The 16,477-nt window shown below is 43.2% G+C and overlaps 6 protein-coding genes across 6 annotated transcripts; 1 reads left to right on the plus strand and 5 right to left on the minus strand.

Moving 5' to 3' along the window:
- Window positions 1–1,665: 1,665 nt before the first annotated feature.
- Window positions 1,666–4,318, minus strand: BCR41DRAFT_381797 (hypothetical protein; the record flags this gene model as incomplete). Its single annotated transcript, XM_022027327.1, has 8 exons — window positions 3,811–4,318; window positions 3,629–3,658; window positions 3,415–3,497; window positions 3,173–3,299; window positions 3,006–3,080; window positions 2,525–2,895; window positions 1,834–2,437; window positions 1,666–1,751 (listed from the first exon to the last, which is right to left on the minus strand). Exons 1-8 carry the CDS (start codon window positions 3,884–3,886, stop codon window positions 1,666–1,668), a joined length of 1,452 nt encoding a protein of 483 aa, XP_021878245.1. The 5' UTR covers window positions 3,887–4,318.
- Window positions 4,319–4,997: 679 nt separating this feature from the next.
- BCR41DRAFT_310449 (hypothetical protein) lies at window positions 4,998–5,472 on the minus strand (the record flags this gene model as incomplete). Its single annotated transcript, XM_022020990.1, has 2 exons — window positions 4,998–5,110; window positions 5,238–5,472. 2 exons carry the CDS (start codon window positions 5,470–5,472, stop codon window positions 4,998–5,000), a joined length of 348 nt encoding a protein of 115 aa, XP_021878246.1.
- A 1,944-nt stretch (window positions 5,473–7,416) lies between these two features.
- BCR41DRAFT_373399 (hypothetical protein) lies at window positions 7,417–8,345 on the plus strand (the record flags this gene model as incomplete). The annotated part of the gene is made up of 3 exons (XM_022026773.1): window positions 7,417–7,535; window positions 7,845–7,999; window positions 8,173–8,345. 3 exons carry the CDS (start codon window positions 7,417–7,419, stop codon window positions 8,343–8,345), a joined length of 447 nt encoding a protein of 148 aa, XP_021878247.1.
- Window positions 8,346–10,023: 1,678 nt separating this feature from the next.
- Window positions 10,024–10,954, minus strand: BCR41DRAFT_399459 (hypothetical protein; the record flags this gene model as incomplete). The annotated part of the gene is made up of 3 exons (XM_022029067.1): window positions 10,024–10,071; window positions 10,238–10,298; window positions 10,446–10,954. 3 exons carry the CDS (start codon window positions 10,952–10,954, stop codon window positions 10,024–10,026), a joined length of 618 nt encoding a protein of 205 aa, XP_021878248.1.
- A 212-nt stretch (window positions 10,955–11,166) lies between these two features.
- On the minus strand, window positions 11,167–13,998 carry BCR41DRAFT_359788 (hypothetical protein). Its single transcript, XM_022025257.1, has 3 exons — window positions 12,350–13,998; window positions 11,740–12,248; window positions 11,167–11,635 (listed from the first exon to the last, which is right to left on the minus strand). The coding sequence occupies exons 1-3, from the start codon at window positions 13,748–13,750 to the stop codon at window positions 11,197–11,199; spliced, it is 2,349 nt and encodes a 782-aa protein (XP_021878249.1). The 5' UTR covers window positions 13,751–13,998; the 3' UTR covers window positions 11,167–11,196.
- A 959-nt stretch (window positions 13,999–14,957) lies between these two features.
- BCR41DRAFT_310534 (Mur ligase) lies at window positions 14,958–16,454 on the minus strand (the record flags this gene model as incomplete). The annotated part of the gene is made up of 3 exons (XM_022020996.1): window positions 14,958–15,691; window positions 15,746–16,036; window positions 16,085–16,454. The coding sequence occupies 3 exons, from the start codon at window positions 16,452–16,454 to the stop codon at window positions 14,958–14,960; spliced, it is 1,395 nt and encodes a 464-aa protein (XP_021878250.1).
- Window positions 16,455–16,477: the final 23 nt, after the last annotated feature.

The raw sequence follows: 16,477 nt of genomic DNA on the forward strand, positions 1-16,477 counted from the left end.
AACGTGTCAAGAATCTAGCGATAAGTGATGCGTGATGGCATAGTGATATTGCAAAGATATGATATTTAGGTCTGTATTTATTGACAGATAAAGTAGAGGCAAAGTAAAAGAAAGGAGGAAAAAAATTATGTATTGATGTATAGATCTATGGAGCAGGGCCGCGGTAACCATGGTGTCGATCTCGATCCCGCTCCCGCTCCCACCCACCATAAGGGCCACCAGGGCCAGGTGGCTCTCCACCCATCATTGCTCCACGAAGGTCACCCTGACTTCCACCATGGCTTCCTCCGCGACGATGGCCATAATGAGGTGGGGGTGCTGGGCCACCAGGCATCATTCTTCCATAATCTATGGATCCTCCATGCGATGGATGTGAGTGATGACCCATCGGGGGTATAGGTCCTCCATGAGGTGGTAATGGCCGTGTATCCATCATCCGTGGATCATCCAAGTCCATGCTTGATGGCTCCTTGTAATGTTCTTTACGATCACGATGACCTATTGGTCCTGGGCCTTCCTCGTGACGATCAGATATATACCCACCGTACCCTCCACTAGGTCCACCATATCCAGATGAGTGCATTCCAGACATAGGTCCACTGCTTGATCCAGGTCTTCCTCCTTGACTCATGCTTGCGCCTCCCGATCGGCCGCCACCGCTGTTCCCTGAACCTCCAGAGTAATGGTGGCCGGAGCCTTGTTGTGAACCAGGTGGCGGTGGACCATGATGATGTGAATGCTGCGGTGGCATTGATGAATGCTGAGGAGGCATGTGATGATGGGGAGGTGGAGGACCTCCGTGTTGTACATGTTGAGAATGCGAGCTGTGCGGACTTTGAGAATGATGATGTATTGAATGGGAGTGTGAGTGTGAATGTGGATGAGGTCCGCTGTGAGATCCGCTACTGCTGTGCATATGGCCATGGCCAGGCTGCGATGGTGGCAGCTGTGAACCTTGCTGGGAAGGCCCCTGAGCATAATGCATGGATGATGGATGCTGGGAGTAGCCCCCATGGCCGCTTCCGCCGCCCTGAGGTGGTCCCCCATATCGCACCATATCATCCACAGGGTATTGAGGGTGGTAATCTGAGCGGATTGAACTCGATCCAGGTCTGCGTTGCTGATGCATTTGCATCTGGTGATGATGTTCACGCTCACGCTGCTCATGTTCCCTCTGCTCCTGATCGCGAATCATTTGGATATCACGGTGTTGCTGATGTTCCCTATGCATTTGATGCTCACGTTGCTGATGTTGGATCTGCATCTGCTGCTGATCCCTGGGGATATGATGGTGTGATGGTGGTCCTTGCTGAAGATGAGTTGGTTGAGTCATCGGTTGCCCGTGTATTGGTTGCTGTGAAGGATGTGGCGACTGAGGAGGGTGCATAGACTCACGGCGATGTGAATCTCTGGGCTGATACTCTTTGGAGTGGATCTCGCGACCTTTAGAGGGAGGTCCAGGATGGAGGGCCTGAGATGGCTGAGACAAAGATTGCGATTCTTTTCCATTTGCTTTGTGAGAAGGGGTAGCAACTATAGCCCGTCCCCCACGGCGTGCAGCTGAAGATGTATTATTAACACCAATAACAGTCTGGCCGCCTTTATTAGTCTTTGAAGTAGGACTGGAGTTCCATTCGCCCTGAGCGTTGCTTGGTTTAGCCTGCACTACATCGGATGGTGTTGTTGAAACAATCTTACGGTTGTGACTTGAGATAGTGCCAGAGCTGCCTCCATTGATGGGGGCAGAAGGGCTAGCGAAGTTATGTGCCGCAGAAGTGGTGGTGGCACGACTGCTTAATCTTCCTGATCCAGTAGTGGTGACATGGGTCATACCTGGTGAGCCCATGATTAATGATGATCCGCTAGCGTCGTGATGATTGCGACGCCCATCTTCGTCTTCAGAATCGGAAAGTTCCTCGTCCGGTACAATTCTAGAATCGGCCAATCGACGTGGAATTCTCACATCAAAATCGTCGTCTTCATCTTCGTCATCCGATGACGTATAGTCTCTTGGTACTTCTTGCATCTGAACAGATGGCGCACATGGAATATGTCGGAGATTTTCAATGATTTGAGCCTTGAGATTATGCAGATCTTCTGGAGTATTGTCATTCTTCATATTGCTGGCAGGGACATCCAAACGGTACTCGGGTCCATAGTACTCAAAGTATGCATTAAAAGGAAGCTCTTCAGGCAGCTGCTCATTTAAAAGCACAGCAGTTTCAAAGGTCCATGCTCTGGCTACATTACGGATGGTGTATCCTCCACCACCAACGACAATCATTGGCACGCCAAAAGATTTGACATATGCCACGCAGTTGGCGTGCCCTTTCATCGAAAGATTGAAGCATCCGAGCTTATCACCAGCCAAGGAATCTGCTCCACACTGCAAAACTACTGCTCCTGGACGATACCACTCCATGATATGTTTGATGATCTATTTCATGGCAAATATGAAAAAGTGTGATTATAAATTCCCCTCGACAAAGCCTATACAGTCCATACTTTGGCCTCTCAGACTTACAGGCTCAAATAGATTCTGATACGACCAATCATCCATTCCTTTTTGCAGAGGTACATTGACTGCATAGTTTTTGCCTTTGCCAATTCCGGTTTCTTCAAGCTTTCCGGTTCCAGGGAAGAATTCTGTCATGTGAAATGAAGCAGTCATGACACGGTCTGTAGTGTAGAAAGCTTCTTCAACTCCATCGCCATGGTGAATATCAATGTCAATGTATAGAACACGCTGATGATAACGTAGCAGTTCCAAGATAGCCAGTACAATGTCGTTGATGTAGCAAAACCCTGACGCCTCCGTCTTCTTTGCATGATGTAATCCACCGGCCCAATTAATAGAAATATCTGATTCGCCACGAAGGAGCTTATTAGCAGCAGCTATAGTCATATTGTAGATGTTATCAACCAAGCTTTAATCAGTCATCTATATTGTGCTTATCTCATATCATTGTAAGAGGAAGGAAAAAAAGGCTTCTCACCACACTTACCAATTGAACCTCCAGCAGAAATGGAGCAAAACTCAAACAAACCATCAAAAACAGGGCAATCATCACCAAGATTGACTTATTAAATTATGAAAGAAAGGTTTAGTATAAATTTTCAAAATGAAGTTTCAAGAGCAGTCCTACGAAAATGTCTTAATGACCAGACTTACAAAGCTGCTTAGTTTGCTCTGACATCCCTTCACCACCAACCATCTCAGGTGCAAGGCGGTACAGGAAGTCAACATACTCATCGTTATGGAAACGAGTCATCTGCCTAGCAGTCGCTCGTTTCGGGCGCTACCGAAAATGTTAAATATATTACAAAGATGATATTGAGCTCATTAGGCTTTGGATGTTGCACCATCCCTACTAAGGCACATGCCTTGGATAACAATGATGCTTCAAGACTTACAATGACATCCATCTTCTTGTAGAGTCCATAGTTGGTTACTAAGCTATGGCACATACGCACTCGATGAGGCTTCATTGGATGACCTATTCAATTGAATTGATGGATAGAGATAAATAAGATAGAAGAGTTTAATCAGTGATATCACAAGAATTCATGTCGGAAGAGCAAGGGAAAAAGCTGTCTATAATATGGACAACATCTAGTGAAGCTTTACCATAACCATAGGTGTAATTTCCGACATCATCTAATTCGAATTACGGATACACATACATACGCAGAGAAAAATAAGAAATGTGAGTGACTATCAGAATCGAGACAATTCAGATCCTTGAAGCCTTGTCTTTTCTAAGCAAAATTGGTTAGAGACTCAATGTTTGAACAAACAAAGAGTGTTACCATCATAAAAATAAGAAACACGCTGCTTCTGAGTTGATCCTCCCCCAAGAGCAAATGAAGAAAACCCAGTCGTCATAATTTCTTTTGTACAGGGCCGATGCGATGAAGGAACTATCTTGAGGTATGCAGTATCGAGTATAGAAAATTAAAGAGTACAGGACACCGCGTTGAAAATAGATGCTTGTAGATATTTTTGATTTAGGAAATGAGGCTCAATCTCTTCCCTTTTCTTGCTCTTATTTTCTCTTCTTCTAACTTTGATTTCTTTCTTTTTGTTTTCTTTAGAAAAGGGGAAGGAGGACACTGATGCTTTAAGATGGTCGAATCTGCTTCCTTTGTGGAACACAGCTCAATAGTAAAAAAGGAAGAGAGAAGAGAAAAGAGAAAAGAGAAAAGAGTAAGGCTGTATGTGGTAGCAGAGCAAGAAATGAATGGGAAGGATTCACCCCAACTGGGTTCGTCGGTTCAGAAGAAAAGGAAAATGATGTGGATGGTAATTAAATAAATGCCAATGAGAATCGAGGAACATCCTCCACTTTTTTAAACACGCAACACATCAAAGGATCGGTGGCTTAGTCAATTGAAAACTCGTCGATTTTATCAATTTTATTGAATTACAAAAATATACAGTGTGGAATGAAAAGAATACAAAAAAAAATAAAACACACAAATCATTAGGGTTCAAAAATGCGTCGTAAGAAGCACAAAGATGTACTGTAAATACATGCCATGATAAGGAAGAAATAAAAAAAAAAGTCAGTGAAAGCGTTACACGCCTTGATTGTAGAATATTGCTGATCAGAAAAGATACTGGCAATAAAAAGCTTTTTGACCATATTATAGGAAAAGCATACAAGGCACTCTTTTTTTGAGGTAGAAAAATGCCATACATTATAGGAAATAAAAAGGGGAGGAGAGAGAGGCGACCAGTGTACTCTATCAGCGTTGGTATCAGTAGTGCTGTTCGACTTCCATGTCTGAGGACTAAGTAACAAAAGAAAAAAGCTGATTAGAGAGATACATGTTCAATGCAGGCATTTTTCAGCCAATCCCACCAACCACATGTAGGATGGGCACAGAAGTTTTGCCTGTAGTACAGAAGTAATCCACGAAAACGGAAATCCATGGTGTTGCCAAGAATGTTTAAAAGGAATGTGGCAAAGAAAAGATAGTTCATCTTTGTTTTGTCAACTTACAGAGTCATTGTCATCCGTGGGTTCTCCGAGGTTCGCCTGTAAGATCCGCACTCTGTTTTTGAGTTCGTTCTTTTGACTTAAAAGTCGCTGGATATAGTCCACCGCTACGTTAACGGAAAATTGGAAAAAAAAAAAAAAAAAAAAAAAAATTAGTTAAGATTGACTCTTGCTTTGCATCAGATCTTGTGAACAAAAAAAAAAAAAAAAAAAAAAAAAAAATATGCTCGTTACATTTCTGGAGGATGAGAGCTTCACTGCGATGGCATTCACTCAACGTGGGAACAATTTCGACTAGAGAATCAAATCCAATTCGGATGTTTTGTCGACGTTTCTGTTCCGATGCTATGTGATTAGCCTTCTTCTCGGCCTCAGTCAACAGTTCATGAGGTGCCTTTTTGGTCCTGGATTGTGTTGGCGCTTGAGTATGCGATGGTGAACGAGTACTTGAGGTATCAGAGCCAGACATTTGTCGATGACGGGTAGGTGAAGTGGTCACCTCTTGTTCACTCATTGAACTATTTCTGCTGTTAATACTCAATCCATTCCGATGCTCTTGAACTGGGTCTGGAAAAGGAACTTCCTCATTGTCATCTCTACCTTCAGTATAATGACCGTTTCGTCGGCCATTCACGTCAAACATAGTAGATCCGCTTGTCTTTCGTTTGCCATTAAGTCGTACAGGGTCATGTCCATCTCGACTAGATCGATGAAGGTCGTGAGCTGAGGACCCTTTACGCCCTGCTGTCTTTTTGGCTGAGGGGCCGAATCCATCATCATCATCTTGTGAGGGGTACTGAGATTGCAGTATATATCCAGGCTCGTAATGACCGCCAGGTGAGGATGGATAAGATCTTGGGGATGAGTGGCGTACCCCATTTAATGAATAAGGAGAAGGAGTCGAGTCATGCCCATCTGTCTCACCAAAGTGTAGACTTCCTTGTGATTTTTGTTTCGTGATTGTGCGTGTGTGGAGCTGAACGGGTGGATCACGATTATTGCGAGGATAGTATGGCTGCTGTTGGTCCGCATACTGACTAGGTGGCGAGCTCTGATGATATTGATGTTGCGACTCGTATGGATCATGAATGGGTTGATTTTGCTGAAAGCTGGACGTACGTTGCTGAAGCGCCGCTTGTTGATCTCGTATTTGTTGCTGTTGTAGTTGTTCCATTTGATGTTGCATCTGGCGTTGTTGTGCAAGTGCCATTGCTTGCGCAATAGCGCTTGCTTGGGCCATAAGAGCAGGATCTTGCAGAAACGCTTGACTCATTGCATGAGGATCAAAAACCCCACCTGGTGCCAAAAGAGGATTGGAGCTGATCTGTTGGATCCATTCGCGCTGTTGCTGGGCCAGTGCAGAGGGTGAATCTAATGGACGGGAATAATCACCATTTAAAGAAGAGGGTGATAATGGTAATTGAGGCTGCGACTGCCTATGAGGGACATGATGTTGGAGTTGATACTGTGACATGTCTCCTGTTCCCCCTGGTGGAGAGGGATTGGGACCTTTTTGACGCTCTTCCTGTGCTAATTGCCCTAGAAATGCAGAAAAGGCCTTTTGTTCATGGTCAGATAGAAGCGAAGAAAAGTTCATGGAAGAAGACTTGTGGTTGGATTGAGTTGTTGAAGTAAAAGAATAAATAAGACAGCGGAGTTAGCCTTGATTAGAGCAATTGCTTCAGGTGCGAATATGTAGTCTGAATATGTGGAGCAGTTGTGGAGAAAAACCAAGAAAGGTAAAATAAAAATAAAGATAAAAATAAAAATAAAATAAATAAAAAAGAATGATGAATGTGAACAGCAATGAATGTGAATGAGAGAATGAGGAAGAGTAGAAGAAAGGAAAGGAAAGGAAAGGAAAGGAGAGCAAGAGCGTGTGGAAGAAGAAGATGGTTTTAAAAACAAATGTGTGAACAGGAGTACAGGAGTGCTTAACAAAGTGTTGGGTAGGTGCAACCAACGGAAACATTCTCCGCCCCTTCTTCTTTCTTTCTTCTTTACTCTTTACTTCTTGTTTAGGCATGTAATGACAGCCCATTGTGGAGGACATACTGTGAACAGGGTATCTTGAATCAATACCAAATGTATCCTGAATCAGTACAACAAATAATATGTCTGTAAAATATTTGTTTATTATGGGATATCCATATACAAACATGTAGAGCAATATTTTATAAAAGGATTTATTGTGGAGCGCAGAGCGAGATCGACTGATTTGTTTACAATGGTGCATGAACTGGAGGATGGGGCGCAGAGCTAGAAAACAAGAACGAAGTGGAGAACTGCATTCAGGGACAAAAAAAGAAGAAAAAGAACATAGAATAAAATAATAATATCTATACTCTCGTAATATTTATACAAATGTGTATAAACAAGGGAGCAAGAGCGCAACACTCACTACAATATTGAAATGTTCCTTTCAGCTTTCCCGCTGCTAAACATGTGTTTGTCAGGAAAACAAGAAACATTGGGGAAAATGCAACGAGATGTGGGTACTTTTTTGGAAATACATGCAGCCCAGTGTCAATGGTAGACAGCTGTCACAACAAACCATTACCATTGACGCGATCCCTTTTTCTTTTCTTCCTTTTTTTTTGCTTTGACCGTTGAATGATTATTTTTGGTTCGTCAAAGAAAAAAAAAAAAAACAGCAATCAGTCAATGTCAATCTGACCTAACCTTTTATCTAGCTAACGGCGTTCATGAGCCCGTGAAAGACGCTACCCAAGAAATATCCCTCAGTGATGGCTGCAACAATTGACAAAAAAACCTGGTCAAAGACTCCGCTACAACCCAAAAGCGCCACAAGCATTGATTTGGCTTGTGCGACTGTCGCAGTTGTACACCAAGACCCACAGAACTGAGGAATGTAATCATTCACAAAGCACGCAGGGGTGTTCAAACGCCTGAACAAACTGGCAATAGATCAGCTGACCTTCTGTTTTTGGGCATTTGCGCCGTTGTCAATAATAATACACTCTTAATCGATACACGTACATTCCTATCTCTCTCACCTTTTCTCCTTTTTCTGGAACTCTTCTTTCTCTCATGCTACTCTTTCCTCCTCTCTCTCACACACTTTAATCATCACTGCTTTATTTTATCCACCCTGCTCTAGTCTTTTAAACCACTCTCTCAGCTTTTTTAACCTTTAATCTGTAACGAGTCGAAATCTGTTCAAATATTCATGGACAGAAGAATGGTAATACTCGAGCATACGAAAACTATGATTATTTTACTCACAAATTTGTGAAGGCAGAATCGATATCCCAATCATTGCTGCCTCGAGCGCTTAACAGCGCCAATGAGGAAACCTCGCTGCTGTCAACGTGGACTTAAACTTTTCAAGTCGTATTTGAGATGACATATGCGCAAGGCACATCCCGCCAATATTCCCAGCATCAGTCGCATCACGATCAAATACACCACACATCTGCGATAGTTATTTAACCGTGATAGGACTAATTCTAGGGAACTGGTGCAGTTGGTACGACTGATACAGTAGTTATGTGCATTGGTGGGATATTTATGAAAGTCACCTAGTAGTTTGGCCTGATACTATTGCTGTTAGAGACAAAGGCTTGAGCCTCTAATCAATCGATTTTTAAATTCTCGAACGACAACCATTTTAGATCAGTATGGGGATTCGGCAACATACCTCTAGCGAAAAAGAAGCCGGAAAGGTGTTTTATTTTTCTTTAGGGTGGGGGAAGAAGGAATGAAAATGAGATGTGAATGGTGGACATAGTTCATCGTGATGATATAGCTGAATATGATTTTTTTCTTCCTTGACATGCAATAGACGGAGTTGATGCAAAGTTAAATGGGCAAATTTGCCCGTTTTACGGTCCAAGAGATAACCTCATTCTGCCTACTTTCCGTTTTATCCTTCTTTTACCTCTCTGCACACGAAGCGGGAGTCATTCTCTTTCTTTTTTTATTTTTCCCATTCAGATAACTCATCGACATCCAAATTTACTTCATTCTGAATCCTTTTGAAATACTCGAGTAATTTACCATATGTGTATTGACAATCCCTATATTGTTCAATCCAAAGGTACTGGTAGTAGTATGTTAATGATAAATCAAGCTGAGAGCCTTATAAGGTTGTAGACAGGGTCTTGTATGACCGTAGGCATGTACTATACTGAGAACCTTATTTTACAAGACCACAGATTTGTGCTGCTGAGAATCCTATTAGATCGTAGGTACTACTTGTAGACCAACAGAGCATCGCGCCAGTCAAATCCCCCGCTGAAAAAAAAAAAAAAAAAAAAAAATGCATTGGCGAAATCACCGATCACTTTTATTCTATCACAAGATATCATTTTCTTGCTGTTGACCTTACACATTGTACGTGTCATTTAGATAAGAGGCCAGATTTCGTTTCTTACTCGTCCCAAAGATCTAGTTCAGAAATCTCATCCATATATTACACATCTCAAATATCTCCAGAGAAGGAACCTGAGGATTGTCTCCCATCTGAATGGCTTGAATCGATTCAACAACATTTCTAAATAATTATGAGCCTATGATGGAGTGGGCCGGATATCGAAGACTGAAAAGATATAGACAAATTATTATTCGACTATAACCTTGTCGATTGAGACCGTTTCACTTTTTTGTATGGACAATATTTTCAGTCGTGAGCAACGATTTTCACCGGTAGATCTTGCGCCACGGCGTAAGGTTTTTTTTCCGGTACGGTGCACCACTACTCAGAAAATCCTCGCTGTCGGTGGTTTCTGGTACGGTGTATCAAGGGCGGAGCAGGATATTTTTGCGCTAGGATACATCATACCGCTACTTGTAGACCAGCGGTGCATTGATGACGAATATTTGTAATTCTAGAAACATACAATCGTTGAATTCGAATCCTTGCCACACAAGCACAGGCATTTACATGTACAAAAAAACCACTTTATAAAATATAAAAAAAAAATAAGGATTCTACACATCACTTTAGGATGGCGCTCCAAGTGTAAAACAAATGAGTATGAGTTATGATATGAAATGCTTAGAAAGGCAGAGTGCTCTTGGTCTTTGTCTTTTCTGCTGCCTTGGCCTAACGACGTGAGTATTTAAATTGAATCGATAATCAGCTGTCAATATCATCATAGCAATAATACTGATTCTTCTTCCTCCTTGATCAGAATGCTTAGCACAGCAGTCAAGAAAGAGAAGAAAGGAAAAAAAAAAAAAAAAAAAAAAAAAAAAAAAAAAAAAAGCACCTTTTTCCAGGTTTCAATTGTCTTGGGCATCTCAGCGATAGCCTTGGCAATTTTTGCCTTCCTAAATATTATTAATCCCATTCAAAAAAAAAAAAAAAAAAAAAAAAAAAAGAAGTAAGGAATGACATGTATACTCATGGATCAAATAATACAAAGTAGTCGTGTTTGAATATCCTGGATCCCTTATTTCACCATCTTATATATATACCTCAGCGGGGCAGTCCTGTCATGCTTGCGACCCTTATCTGGCTTACCCATCCGCACAGTCTTTGTTGATGCTGGTTTTGGAGGTGGCAAGTTCAAGAGCTGTGCCGCAGGGATGGGTGCTCCTGTCTCGGGATGGGTGGCAAGAGCAATACCAGCTCTCTCCAGACGAGCCACTTTTTTACGGATATCAGCCAACACTCGAGCTGAAACCTTGGCCTCCTGCCAACGCATCCTTGTGCGTTCTCCTGTAGCGGTCAGTATTGAAGGCGCTCCTGATTGTGATGACGATCCTGCTACTTTATTAGAGGCTTTTGATGAAGAAGCCTTTGCGGTTGCTATTCCAGGGACAGCAACCCATTGGTGAACATAGTCTGAAGCGGGACGAACCCTAAGACCAGCCAGAGTCTTATTGAGGGCCTTTGGGTGTGACAAGAGCTTCCGGAGGCCGGCAGCAGTTGCGGAGGAGGAGGATGTGGAAGACATTGCCACCACTCTTGCTGGAGACGCCATGATGTTTATTCTAATTTATCTGAGCAATAATTTCAAGAAGAGAATTATTTGTAAAAAGGAATGCGAATGCTACTAATGCCAACGGCGCCTCTAGGCTTAATGAATGCAAGGCAGGAACAAGTTTTGGCTTCAGAGATCAATGTTTTTGTGGGTGGCTTGTCGATTCACCTATGCACGTGCAAATTTTAAGTTTATAAATATTATATTTATTTGTTTGGACTAAACATTTCTAACCCTAGTTATCAATAGGAAGTAGTCGTGTTCACAGCAGACTCCCGAGTTTGATTATGGAACATACTTTCCAGGCCACAGTCACTACCATTTCTACGGATGCTCAGTCTTTTTGGGAGTGCGCTTGAGGTCGATTGGGACATGAATGTAGATGAGGTAGTTATAGTGGTGGAAGGATAGTTATCAAGAGCGCTTTGGCTACGGCGAGAGCCTTGGTGATGAGGCTGATGGCCATGAGAGCTTACAGCGTTATTATTTTCTAAAAGTGCCAAGGGCGCGCCACGGCCGGTTGCCCACTCAATGCCTAGATCACCTTCAAACCCAAGTCCTGCCAAATAATTGGACGTGTCCTCGTCAAATTCTGGGTGCAGTAGATTGGATTTGACGTGATCGCCGAATCGCCGTAGAGTTGAGATCACTGCTGCCAGAAGGTTAGAGTCGCGTTCTCCGCTACATGATATACGCCAGTGTCCAGGATAGTAGCCGATGTCAGTAACGAAGCAGACCAATGGCAATGAAGAGGAAAACCATCAAGACATACATATCATTGTTACCTTGTCTGCCCTTGGCGTTCACTTTCTGCACCTTGATTCGAGCTTGGTTTAATGGCTTGAGTACGGGGAGCATCATCTCGTAAATTGTCCGGAACAGTTGGCGGGAAATGTACTTGCATTGGGTCAAGATGCTCACTATGCACTGATTCTATAGGGACAGTAGATGCTGCTGTCACCGCCGAAAAAGGTTGATGTGCCTTTCCATAGTCCTGATAGCTGGTCCTATGCCATGCCTGTAGCCTCTTAAGAGCTTCCAATGAAGATGCAGAAACTTGTTGTTTGATCCTTTTCATGTTTGTAGCATTGCTGCCCATCGAATCAACGGAAGAAGATGCAATCGTATTGGTACACGGGTTCTTGTTTATGGTCGTAGAATTGGACCAGGAGCGGCGTCTCATTTTTACTGGCGTGTTATCTGACAAATATTCCGGGACGAGAGTCTTTGATAGACCAACTAAGTCTGTGTCATCATAGGAAGCATGGCGTGCCAGTGCCTTTATGGGATTGATCTGGAAACGTCACAAGTATTACTCTTTACTCTTGAAGCCTTATATTCATGTTACTTTTTTTTTTTTTTTTTTAAAGATAAAATATAGTCCAAAAAACTTACATGTGAACTGTCATCCAAATCTAGCTCCACTTCGCGCGATCTAAATGTACTCAAAGCACTTTCAAATACTTGCAACCAACTTTGCTTGGCAGGGATATCAATCACCATGGCATCAATGTCCTCCATCTCCGCTTCGTAAATATTACATTTTGAGAGCTTGGATGGACCGGGGCGTCTTTTAGAGTACTTTGAGGTACTAGTCGCAATAGTAGCAGTAGAGGGAGGTGGGGACGGTAAATGATGATGAGAGTGAGAGTAACCCAAAGTACTGCGTTGTGTGCTCGGAGATGCAGCCAACAGCTGCTTTTGGTGGGATGAAGGGACGTAGCGATCCTGCAAGAGAGAAATATTGTTGATTACAGTATCAAATTCACCTGGGGAAACAGGACCTTTTGATTTTGTAACCCATCCTTTTTCGCTCCATTGTTCTCTATGCTTTTGCTGACGCTGCCGGTGCTTGATTGATGAAGATGTGGAAGAAGAGCTTTCCCACCCAGTATACAGCTCAGACTCATGGTCAGAACCCACACGAGACGAAGATGGAGTGCTAGTATTCATTACAAAGTTACCAGCACCATCATGGAAGAGCATCTGGGTATGGAACCTGTTTCCAACTCCACTTAAATGCTGTGCAAAAGACGGATGTATCATATTATTGAGCGAAGTCGTTGATGGAGATGATCCCGTATAGGGCGATGCTGGGGTAATACGGCGTGCAGAGAGTCGCGGCGTGGCCGTATTAGAAGATGATAAGTGACCTTCGTCATCGTCCTGTGACCAGATAGAAGGATCTTCAGACTCGCCCTCTATGCTTTCTAGACCCTCACTGGTAAAATCAGAGTAGCTCAAAGTACCGATACTGCTGGCTCTATCTCTACGACGACTATGTGTTTCATGCAGTCGAAGTGACATTGCATCTCTACCACGTGGGCCAATAGCTGTTGTTGCCAATTCAGTAAGACTATCACGGACATCGTCCCCTTCATCCGAAGACAGGGTTCCGGTCTCATGAGTAAAAGTTTCAGTACTATTACTCCTGATACTGCCTGTGACAGCCCCTGATAGGGAGGGTCGTTGATGACGCTGACCTAATACGAAACTCCATTCCTGCGCACGCTGTTGCTCCTGGTGCAAATACAACTGTTGTCGCGCCCGCGCCCGAGCAGCACCACTAGTGTTATGGTGACGGATGGACGTCCATTCTTGATCTAATGCATCGTCAAGGAGGATATCGTCTGCTGGATTGATATGAGATAAGGCTGCTGCATGTGACGAGCTAGATAATATCGATTCACTCGTATGTTTACCAGCAGTTGCATGCTGTGATGCAGGCAAGTCCTGCTCAGATGAGTATCCGCCAGTTTGACGGTTGTAGTGTGTGCGCTGCTTGTATGTTGCCATGGTTGGTCTTTACTGTTTAAAGTCGAGACGGGTGTGATGAAAAATGGGCGAGTAGACTTTTACTAAAAATATTAAGAGTTGTAAGGAAGATAAAGAGTTGGTGAGTGCGAGAGTGAGATTATTTATGAGAGGACGGCATCAGCGACAGAACGAGGGTGAAAGAGTGTGGATGAATGGGTCTGAGAAAAAGGAGTAAGTCTTTTTTTATCAAACAAAAAGAGATAAGACACCACACGAATTCGTTCCCGCACATACAAAATTTAATTAGACACATGCATACCGCATGGCGTCGGATAGAAGAGCAATGAGATGAGGTTAACAAAAGGTGGGGCAATAAGCTGGCATAAATGAGGCAAAAAAGAAAAAAAGCCCTTTGTCTCTTTGTTTTAATCGATGAAAAGGAAGTGGCTCAACCGATGATATATTTATTTGATGGGTAATGGACAGCAGTGAGGAACGAGTCTAAATCATTTTTGGTTTGCTAATTGGGGATGATAGTTGGATGCATCATCGATAATGATCTTGGGAGCATTTCTTTCCCTTCCACAGCATGTATCAGCCCCTTGCAAATGGTGCAACATCTGAATCCTCTCTCACTGTCGTGATTCTGAACGTTGCAGTCGTGATTTTCATTTGTGCAATGTTCATTCACTCTACCCCTTCACTCGTTCTCATGTAAACCACACCACAGAGCAACAGCAAAAACTACCCCTAACCCATGTTGAGACTGATATCTCTTTCTCTGGAAAGAATGCATATCGTAGTGCGGCCGTGCGATCAATAGCCAATGGGCAATGAACAAATGCTCCCAGAAACAGAAAGTATAACCGAAACCAAGGACCCTTTTTTGGTCAAAATGCGTTGTGAGTGACGGCTCAATCTAGCATGACTTCTTACTGTAAACTATGTGAACGGAGTTTTTTTTTTTAAAAGTGGTTATAGCCTACTTTGATTGCTACTGTAATCAGATGGAGATGGAAAAGGGAAAGAAATGAGCTTGACAGATGATTGTAATGTACTCATGCACAAAAAAGAAAAAATATAGACCCATGGGACTCATGGACTGTTATATCACTCATCGTTGGGTAGGTCATTCGCCCAAAGAAATTGTGTCACCTTCTGAGCTGAGCACAGTATGACAAAAAAAGTCACAAACCCCACCTTTTGGAACCTATGATGAATTGAATGATGAATGATTTCATATTTATCATTTGCGCTGTTGCTGAACAAGGCGAAACAGATCTGCTACAAGATACAACGATCCACAGAGGATCACCACATCATCTTCCTGACGCTGAGTCCCAACCCAAGCAAGTGCAGCCCTCAGATCTGTACCAAATGAACGTATCTCCAACGATCCCCAACAATTCTCCTTTTGTTGGTCCCGTCGCTGCGTCAAACGGTCGCAAACTTCCTGCGCAGCAATCGACGATACCCACGGCATGCCCTCTGGTGGAGTAAACTCCACTGCTGAGAACGTATTTGTTTCAGATCCTTGATTTTGTGGATGTAAATGTTGAAAGAGTAATATATCAAACATTTCTTCAATATCTTTGCCCTTCGTTAATCCCACAATCCAATGTATTCTTGGTCGAATTCCCGATAACAGAGATCTCCTAGCGACATGCTCATTCACAAATGAACGCAGTGCAACGGCTGCTGCAGGATTGTGAGCCCCATCGATCAACATCTGGCCGTTAACTTCCTTTGGTGCAACTGTATCCTCAACCCACTGCAACCTCCCTGGCCAAACCGTTTCCTCCATACCCTTGCGAATAGTTTCCTCTGTGATCTTTTGACTCCAAATCATATCGCTTTTATCGTTCTTTCGCAGCACATCAATCGCTCTAATAGCCGCAGCCGCATTCTCCAGCTGGAAGTCTCCCAGCAATGGTAACCAAAATTTAAATCCGTCATCCTCTAGCTCTGCCCAATGTCCTACTGGATTGTTGGACCTCAAACCAAACGAAGCGGCCTTTTCTGCGCTGATCAAACACGCCGGCTTCGCTTTAATAACTTTGTTCAATGGTAATCCTACACTTATGGCCTTATCTTCCAAAATTTTATAGACCTTCTCTCCCTCCACTTGAAAAGAAACGACAACAGGGACTCCCTGCTTAATAATCCCTGCTTTCTCTGATGCAATCTCTTCGATAGTGTTTCCCAATACAGTCCCATGATCCATTCCAATGGACGCAATTACACAAACTTTGGGATTTGGCACAACGTTAGTCGCATCCAATCGCCCACCTACGCCGACTTCAATTACTGCAATATCTACCCGTTCTTGTTCCTTCCCTGCCTTTAGCTGACGATTTGGATCATGGCTACGACCGTAAGCAAACCAGTAAAACGCGACGGCGGTCAGAATCTCAAAGGAAGTCGCCTTCAACTCTAACTCCCTGTCTTTTTGCCTGACGACTTCAGTGACATAGTCGTAATCGCTCTGAGATATGGGCTGATTATTGATCTGGATCGTGTCACGAGGAGTAATGAGATGTGGTGAATTGTAGCGACCTACACGGAATCCTGAAGCCTGAAGGATCGATGAAATGTAAGCACAAATGGACCCTTTACCATTTGTTCCTGCGACGTGAATTATAGGGTATGTGAGATGTGGGGCAAGATCATATGCGTTTGCAGAGGTCGATGGGGGCTTGAGTGCTTCAAGCAATCGAGTAACACGATTTAATCCGAGATCCATTTGTAATGTAGTTCAAAATTTGC

This window comes from Lobosporangium transversale (assembly GCF_002105155.1).
Source record: "Lobosporangium transversale strain NRRL 3116 chromosome Unknown BCR41scaffold_39, whole genome shotgun sequence".
In the NCBI taxonomy this organism is placed as follows: domain Eukaryota; kingdom Fungi; phylum Mortierellomycota; class Mortierellomycetes; order Mortierellales; family Mortierellaceae; genus Lobosporangium; species Lobosporangium transversale.

What these genes read in the sequence shown, in the direction of transcription:
- BCR41DRAFT_359788 (XM_022025257.1), bottom strand. Translation starts at nt 13,750, where the DNA reads ATGGCAACATACAAGCAGCGCACACACTACAACCGTCAAACTGGCGGA. An exon ending in ATTTGGATGACAGTTCACAT is followed by an intron (nt 12,249 to 12,349) that starts GTAAGTTTTTTG and finishes TGACGTTTCCAG; the next exon opens with ATCAATCCCATAAAGGCACT. An exon ending in GAACGCCAAGGGCAGACAAG is followed by an intron (nt 11,636 to 11,739) that starts GTAACAATGATA and finishes TATATCATGTAG; the next exon opens with CGGAGAACGCGACTCTAACC.